Source organism: Delphinapterus leucas, chromosome 10 (assembly GCF_059928025.1).
Source record: "Delphinapterus leucas isolate spDelLeu-1000000601 "Yukka" chromosome 10, BTC_Dleu_Yukka2, whole genome shotgun sequence".
Classification (NCBI taxonomy): domain Eukaryota; kingdom Metazoa; phylum Chordata; class Mammalia; order Artiodactyla; family Monodontidae; genus Delphinapterus; species Delphinapterus leucas.
The window spans coordinates 104439350-104447922 of record NC_143138.1 but is presented as its reverse complement, the minus strand read 5'-3'; the positions used below and the strand labels follow the sequence as shown (position 1 = coordinate 104447922).

General features: G+C 53.9%; 1 protein-coding gene across 2 annotated transcripts in view; it reads right to left on the bottom strand.

Annotated features, from left to right (window-relative positions):
• Window positions 1–6879: 6879 nt before the first annotated feature.
• Window positions 6880–8573, bottom strand: part of UROC1 (urocanate hydratase 1) — a 32032-nt gene continuing 30338 nt past the window's right edge. For both annotated transcript variants that reach the window (XM_089919847.1, XM_022562536.2), the window contains one exon: window positions 6880–8022. In XM_089919847.1, coding sequence (XP_089775973.1) covers window positions 7882–8022 — 141 coding nt within the window. In that variant the 3' untranslated portion in view covers window positions 6880–7881. The remainder of the gene's footprint in view (window positions 8023–8573) is intronic.

Below are 8573 nucleotides of genomic sequence, written 5' to 3'. Positions count from 1 at the left end.
CTCCCCCTCCTCCCGCAGGACGAGCGGGTTCCAGCCTGGGGGGGCCTCTCTCCGAGTGCCCTCCCCCCGCCCCTCAGACAAGTCTCAACTACAGTTGTTCCGTTCGTCCCTGTTCCCGTGAAGCCTCCGTGAGGACGGTGACCCTGTCGAGTCATTCACAGCTGTGTGCCCAGATGCTAGCAGTGGAGACGCTCAGTAAATGTGTATTAAATTGAGGAATGATGTATTATTAAAAGTTCTTCAGAAATACGGTGCTTCGGGAGACTTCCCTGGAGCAGTGGTTAAGAATCCGCCTGCCAATGAGGGGGTCACGGATTCGATCCCTGGTCCAGGAAGATCGCACCTGCGGCAACTAAGCCCGCATGTCGCAGCTACTGGAGGCCGCACACCTAGAGCCGGTGCTCCCCAACGAGAAGCCACGGCAATGAGAGGCCCGCGCACCACAACAAAGAGTAGCCCCCGCTCGCCGCAATTAGAGAAAAGCCCGCGTGCAGCAACGAAGACCCAATGCAGCCATAAATAAATTTATTTTTAAAAAAGAAGAAATAAGGTACTTCAGGAGTTCCCTGGTGGTCCAGAGGTTAGGACTCGACGCTTGCAATGCCGGTTGGGGAACTTAGGTCTCTCCACACGGCCAATAAATAAATAAAATAAGGTACATCAATAATATTGAAAAGAACAGGAAACATTTATATGTAAGAATTTGTGCCAAAAATAAATTGCTCCAAGACCATTCAGTGAAGGAAACAATCTTTTCAATAAATGGTCCTGGGACAACTGGTTATCCACATACACCAGAATGGGTTTGGACCTCCGCCTCGTACCAGACACAGAAACGAACTCAAAATGGATCCGAAGCCTAATGTAAGAGCTATAACTATAAAACTACTACATCTGTGACCTTGGATTACGCAGTGGTTTCTTAGCTGTGAAACTGAAAGCACAACCAATGAAAAGAAACCAGCTGGGCTTCAACAAAATTAAATACTCTTTTGAATCAAAGAACACAAACAAGAAGGTGAAAAGATAACCCACAAAATGGGAGAAAATTTTCAAGTCATATATCTGATGGGGATCTACTATCCAGAATATACTGTTTACAACTTGTAACTTAATCACAAACAGACAATCCAATTTAAAAATACACAAGGGATCTTAATAGACGTTTTTCCAAAGAAGAAATACAATTAGCCAATATGCCCATGAAAAAAAACTCAGTATCATTCATTACTCATCAGGGAAATGCAATTCAGAACCACAATGAGATACCACGCACACTTACCAGGATGGCTATAATTTTTTAAATGGGCAATAACAAGTGTTGGTGAGGGTGTGGAAAAATTGGAACCCTCATATATTTCTGGTGGGAATGTAGAATGGTGAAGCCACTGTGGAAAAAAGCTTGGCAGCTCCTCAAAAAGTCAAGGATAGAATTTCCTTATGACCCAGCAATTCTACTCCTAGGCATATATCCAAGAGAGATGAAAACCCATCCACACAAAAACTTGTATGTGAATGTTCACAGTAGCATAATGCTACATTAAAAAAAACAAAACGGAAACAGTCAAGTGTCCATCAACAGACAAAGGGGTGAACAAAATCTGGCCTTTCCATAGAAAGGAACATTATTTAGCCATAAAAAGGAATGAAGTACTGATACACGCTAAAATATGGATGAACGTTGAAGACATGCTAAGGGAAAGAAGCCAGACCCAACAGATCACATATTGTGTGATACCGTTCATGTGAAATGTCCATAATAGGTAAATCCGTAGAGGCAGAAAGTAGATTAGTGGTTGCCAGGGGATGGAGGGCAGGAAATTAGGACTAACTGCTAAGAGCCAAGGGATTCTTTTCGGGGCGATGGAACGTACTGGAATTAGACAGTGGTGATGACTACACAACACCGTGAGGCTACGAAAAACACCAACGTTTATACTTTAAAATGGTGACTTTTATGTTCTGTATGTCTCCATGAAACGTATATTGTTAGAAGTCCATGCAGAACATTGTTGGGGAGAACCCGCCTGCATATCCTGGGGAAGTTTCTGGAAAGACACAGACACTGCTAGCACCCTGACCGCTCTGAACCGAGGTGGGAAAGGGCTCTTTCACTCTACACTTCACTACCTTTGACACTTTTTCATTTTGTTTTAGATCATGAGTGTCTTTAATTTTTATAATTAAATATGTTTTCCCCACTGTGGAAAACAGTGTAGCAGTTCCTGAAAAACCTAAACGCAGAATTACCATCTTGAAACAGGAGGGAAGAGCGCAGGGCACAACCTTTAAAAGGTTGTGGATACGACAAAAACTGGTGAGAACCTATTAGGTCCAAGATGACAGAAGATCTGACTTCCAGTGGACGTTGAGCCTCATTACATGCTCACTGGAAATGCATCAGTTAAATGACACACCCACAGGGGCCAGGACAATTCCGAGGCTGAACATAAAAGGCCAAGAAGCAGGCAGGGGTCGAATTCCTGGAAATCCCTCCCCCTTCTCCAAGGTAGTTGGAATAACCCTCCCACTCATTAGCCTATGAAATTACCCAGCCCATAGAAACTAACCACTCAATATTTCGGGGCCTCTCGCCTTCCGAGCTGGCCCACCGTCTGTCTGTGGAGTGTTTCTCCCAGGGCCGCTCTCACCTTTTGAGACAGTCTGCATTCTGTCTATGGAATGTGTAGCTCTCTAAATAAATCCACTTCTTACCTATCACTTTGGCTCTCATTGAATTCCTTCTGCACTGAGACATAAAGAACCTGAGCTTCACCAAGTCCTGAGACCAGGTGTGTGATCTTACTTAAAAGACCATGGGTTTGAGTCCCAGCCCGAAGGTTTGAGTCCCAGTCTGGGTTTTGGCTGGGTTCGAATCCCATCTCAGTTGTGTGGTTTCAATATGACCCAGCAACCCCGCCTCTGGGTGTGAACCCAAAAGAATTGAAAGCGGAGACCGGAACAGATATTTGCACGCCCGTATTCACAGCAGCACTGCTCAGCACAGGTGACGGCACCCTCACTGCCCACTGGCGGTTGAGTGATAAATTAAAATGTGATTTATGGACTCAACAGAGCATTATTCAGTCTTAAAAAAAGAAGGAAATGCTGACACACGGGGCAACGTGGATGAACACCGAGGACATTATGCGAAGTGAAGTACGTCAGTCATGAAAGAGCAAACACTGCAGTACGTGAGTGCACTCACGTGAGTCCCTAGAGACAGACAGAGAGTGGGATGGTCGGCGCCAGGGGCTGGGGAGGCGGAAGGGCCGGTGTGGGCAGGTCTGTGTAATGAGGGCACAGATGCAGTCTGAGAAGGCGAGAAAGTTCTGGAGACGATGGGTGGTGATGGCCGCACAGCAATGTGAATGGGCTTAAGGCCACTGACTGCACACCTAAACATGGTTAAGATGGTAAATGCTATATGTTTTTTACCACAATAAAGAAAAAATGTTTTCATGAAAAACCTTTGGTGGCAATATGGGTGTTTCCACTGCTTGATTTTTCACCTTTCAAGAGTGACTGACAATATCTTTTTTTTTCTTTTTGCGGTAGGCGGGCCTCTCACCGTTGCGGCCCCTCCCGCTGCAGAGCACAGGCTCCGGACATGCAGGCTCAGCGGCCACGGCTCACGGGCCCAGCCGCTCCACGGCACGTGGGATCCCCCCGGACCAGGGCACGAACCCGCGTCTCCTGCATCGGCAGGCGGACTCTCAGCCACTGTGCCACCAGGGAAGCCCAGACTGACAGTATTTTTAAAAACATTTTTAAATGGGTGAAATGAGTCCTGTTAAACGTTTGCCAAGGACTCTCCTTGCCCTCCCAACCACCCTGCAACAAGCAGGGAGGAGCAGGGGGGGCAGCTCATTCCCTGGGCTTGACTGCCGGTGATGGTTCGGTGATGTCTCAGGCACAGAGAGAAAGGCACATTCTAGAGGGATTCCGGGCATTAGGAGCACCGCAGACACTGTGCGTTCACCCTCAGTAACCCAGGCCCTGCCCTCCGAGCAGGTGGGTGTAGAAAGGGCTTGGGGCAGCCGGGGGGAGGAGAAGCGGAGGACACACGTGCACTTGTCATATTTGCATTTGGGGGGAAACCCCACCAGCCTAGATGCTGCTCTCCCAGCACCTGATAGGCTGAAAGGCCTCACTGTGGACTCTGAACGGTCAATGGTAGCATGCAGTCCTTCCGGAGCTGTGGCAGGAGTGGGGCTGGGCTGGGCCGGGCGTTCCAATGTGCTTTTTTCCCCAACACCACCAGGCAGTTGACACATCTGACACCATCTACCAGGAGATCCCGCAGCTCAAGTGCTCAGGCCTGCCAGAGTGCCGTCAGATGCCCATTGCTAGTCAGGTTGGCACCTGTGCTTCTGACCCACCGGCTACCTATGGAGGGTTCCCATGACCCCCTCCTCAGGTTCAATTAACTTGCTAGAGCAGCTCAGAGAACTCGGAGAAACATTTTACTTAAATCACTGGCTTACCATGAAATGACAAAACTCAAGAACAGCCCGATGGAAGAGGCGCGCAGGGCCAGGCCTGGGGAAGGACTCGGGCTCCCTCTGCGAGTGTGCCGCTCACCCCGGATCTGCAGGGCTTCACCAGCCCAGAAGCTCTCCCCATCCCCTTCCTTTTGTTTTTTTCTGGAGCCTTTCTTACACAGGCGAGATGGATGAAATCATTGGCCATCAGTGATTGATTCAACCTCCAGCCCCTCTCCCCTCCCTGGAGGTCGCGGGTGGGAAACTGAAAGTTCAACTCTCCAGTCACAAGGTTGGGTCCCCAGGCGACAAGCCCCATCTCAGGTGAGGCCCCAAATTCGGAAACATAAATTCAGGTGTGGCAGAAAGGGGCTTGTTATGAATAGCAAAACACCTCATCTCTCTCATCACTTAGGAAATTCCACGGGTTTTAGGAGCTCTGGGCCAGAAACAGGGCTGAAGACCAAACACACATTTCTCATTGTAAATCGTGGTACCACAGAGTTAAAGGAAACTTCTCCATCAAAGATCGCCGTGACGGTAAATTTTACACGTCGTGTGGACCGGGCCGTTTTACACCTTGCTTCTGGGTGTGTCCGTGAGGGTGTTTGCAGGTGAGATTAGGATTTGAATGGGGGGGGGGTTCCCCAGAGAAAGTGATAGGCGTCATGCAAGCAGTCGAGGCCGGAACAAAACAGAAGGTGGGAGGAGGCGCAGCTTGCCTTTTTCTGCCTCCCTCTTGAGCTGGGACCCCTCCTCTCATCTCCTGCCCTTGGGCGGGGACTCACACCATCGGGCGCCCCGGGCTCCCTGGCCCTGGTGCTGGGGCTGAACTGCGCCCCCGGCTTCCCTGGGCCTCCGGCGCAAGTGACATAGACGGCATCTACCTCTATACATGGACATCTATCTATGGCACATATGGATATACGTACGGGTATACCTCCTGCTGGTTCTCTAGAGAGCCCTAATACAGACACAGATTCAAATCCCAACAGAGGCCATGCAGGTGACACAAACGTGGGGAACAGGCAGGGGTAAGAAATCAGCAGCTCCTGTCCAAGAATAAACAACAAACACGCTTGGCCTCGCCACTGGAGGACAGCAGAGGCTGCAGGGCTGCGGTAACTTGGGTGAAACAAGCCCAGGCCCAAGGGGCCTCTGGCTAATTGCCACCACAGCGGTGGCGAGCGCGTGGCGTCACCTATCTCTTGACATCTTTAAGAAACTCAAAATCTGGATTTTTTAAGTGAAATTTCCCAATTTCTAAAAATCGGTGACGATTGCAAAAAATTTTTACAGAGGGCAGGCCAAATAGAACGCGAGTGCAGGTCAAGTCCAGCGCCAGCCCCCAGGGTAGGAGCCCCCTCTGGAAAGCCCAGGGCGAGAGAGCCGAGCCTCCTGCACCAGCCTGCTCTGGCCGGCAGGGAGAGCCTCTGTTCCCGGGGGGGGGGGGGGTCCAGGTTCCCAGGGAGCAGAGGGGGCCCCGGGAGGGGCCCTGAGACTTTCACAAGCCCCAGTTTCGAAGGCAGCCGAACTCACGCCCATCAGGGCCGACTGTTTTCTACCTTCACTGTTTTGATGAAAATATTTCTGAGCGGACTACACACCTCTCCTTTCTTCAAGAAGGCTGGCAGAAGGTTGCTGCTGGTGGGAAGGAGCAAATACCTAAGTTAATGGTTTTAGTGCTTTTCTAATTGTGGGAAGAGGTGAGAATCCAGGTTCATAAACGACTTCTCCAGAAAATACCTGACCCTCTGAGGGCCTGTGCTGCCCGTTTTCCCAGAACACAGAGAGTCTCACCCTGCTCTTCGTCCTGAACTTTCCGGGTGCGCTGAAAAGTCAGCGGCTGCAGTGGCTGGTGGCTCAATCCCTGCAGAGCCAGGTGGCGAGTGACCATCTTAACTTGGCACCTCCATGGCTACCGAGGCTGCGGTCACCGCCCTGACTCCCCCCGGGCCCGGGGGTGGCTCCACTCTGGGTGTCAGCTGTCCCTTCTCCCCGCTGGCAGCTGACGCGCAGGAGGAGACTGCTCACTGGGGGCCTCAGTAGGGCGCCTAGGGCGGGTGTGGAGCCCTCACACGTGGCCGGAAGCCTCCTGAGACCCTGCCCTGAGGCTGGCCGAGCCCTGGCTGTCCTGAATAAGCGAGGGTGCCGGATGGGAAAGGATGACGGGAGGGCCCGGTCTTCAACCTGGACATATCCTCTTTGTCTCTCCCTAGGAACAGGGAATGTTCGCACAGATACACGCAGCAGGGTGCCCTCCGTGGAGACTTGTTGGCGGCGATACGATCATTTGGACCTCGTGCTTGCCGTGTGGAAGAGAAGCCCTCCCAGGATGGCTTTAGCAGGTGAGGACCAAGGAGAAGGGGAGGCCATCCGGGCCTGGTACAGCAGCTCCCAGCACTGCCAGGAGCCCACCCAGGCGCCTCTGCCTTTCCACGTGCCTCCAAGTGCCACGGTGAGCCTCATGGTCACTTCACAGCAGGGCTGCTGTGCTCCCAGGCATCACACCTGAGGTTCTGGCAGGAAGAAGGGGCAAAAGCAAAGAGCGATGCAGCCGCACCTGTCTGTTTTTATTACAGCTTTCCCGGAAGACCCACCCAGCAGACTTCCACGTCATCTCATGGGCCGGAACCAGGCCAATGGTCACTCCTAATTACAAGGAAGGCTGGAAAATCAGCTACTTTTTACGTGCACATTGCTGCCCAGACAACAGTGGGGTTTTGTTAGCTCAGGCAAAGGTGGAATGGCCCGTGGGGAGGACTCGGCCCCCCAGCTAGATGTGGGGGGCAGGTGTCAAGTTTTGACCGGCCCCCAATCTCTTTCTCAATTTGAGTCTGTCGTGGGAACCAAGGAGAATGAGGACATGCTCAAAGCTGGCCTCTCTGTGCAGCGAGGTCGCAGGTCTCGGGCGTGGACCGCCGGCCCGAGCCAGGCCGTCTCTGCCTGGTCACCTGGTGGTCCCACGCCAGTCGGTCGGTCAGTCGGGGGAAGGCGGGGCGATGGGCGAGAGCCTGGCCAAAGGAGCACCTGCCCCTTGGCGGGAGGAGGGACAGCAGGCGGCTCCAAGGACTGGTCAGTGCCCCGCTCAGCCAGTTTTCACGGCACCAGGCCCCCGAGCCCACTCGGCGCCAGGCCTGAGCACCCAGCCCTGAAGAAGACCCCCACTGCCTTCCCGGTCCCCAGGGAGCCGCGTGGGGACAGCAGAGGTCCCCGCCCTCTGGCCTCAGCTGTAAGCTGGGGGTGCAGTGACACTCCCTCCGGGTGGTGAACCCCAAGAGGGCGTGAGCACAGCTCCTGACCCAGGAGAGCACGGGGAGTAGCGGAGGGAGCCGGGTGGCTGTGAGGTGAGGGCGGGGCCGAGGTGGTGAGGGGACCACAGGGCTCTCGGTCCCGCTCACAGCCGCAGGGCCCGCTGGAGCACACGCTGATCCGCCACCTCATGGGGCAGCGTCACCACCAAGCCCCTGTCCTCCTGCATCGTCTGGCAGATGATCTCGTAGGCCTTCCGGTTCCCGGACCAGCAGCGGCGGGCCACCTGCCGGCGGGGCGGGGCGGGGCGTGCAGCGTCGGTGCCACGTCGTTGGAGGGTCAGTGGGTTCCCACCAGGCGTTCCCAGGTCACACCTCCTCCTCTCTTGGCCAGAAAACTGACCCACCCGCCTGTGACGATGTGACACTGGCCATCCTTCTGCCCGAACTCCCCATCACCACCCCGGGCAGGGGCCCCAGGCCAGGCCCAGCGTCCTCAGGGCCCCCTGGACGGTGGCCTCGGCCCTCCCCCCACCTCTGGCTGCCTTCCTGCCACTCCCCACCTCCCCCAGCCACTCCCTCACTGCCGCACCGGCCTTCCGGACGAGGACCAGCCCCCTCTTTTGGGGCTTCGCTCCTCCACTCTCCTGGGCCACCCAAGTCTAACCCTAGTGCAGGGCTCCTAAGCCCCTCCCCATTCCACTCCCATCTGCAAATACCCCCCATCACCCCCTGACCTCGCATTTGTGCTGCTTCCCCCTTCAGGCCCGCGTGGCCATAGAGACGGATGGAGCCCCGCACCACACGCGCACGCACAAGCAGGCACGCGAGCGACACC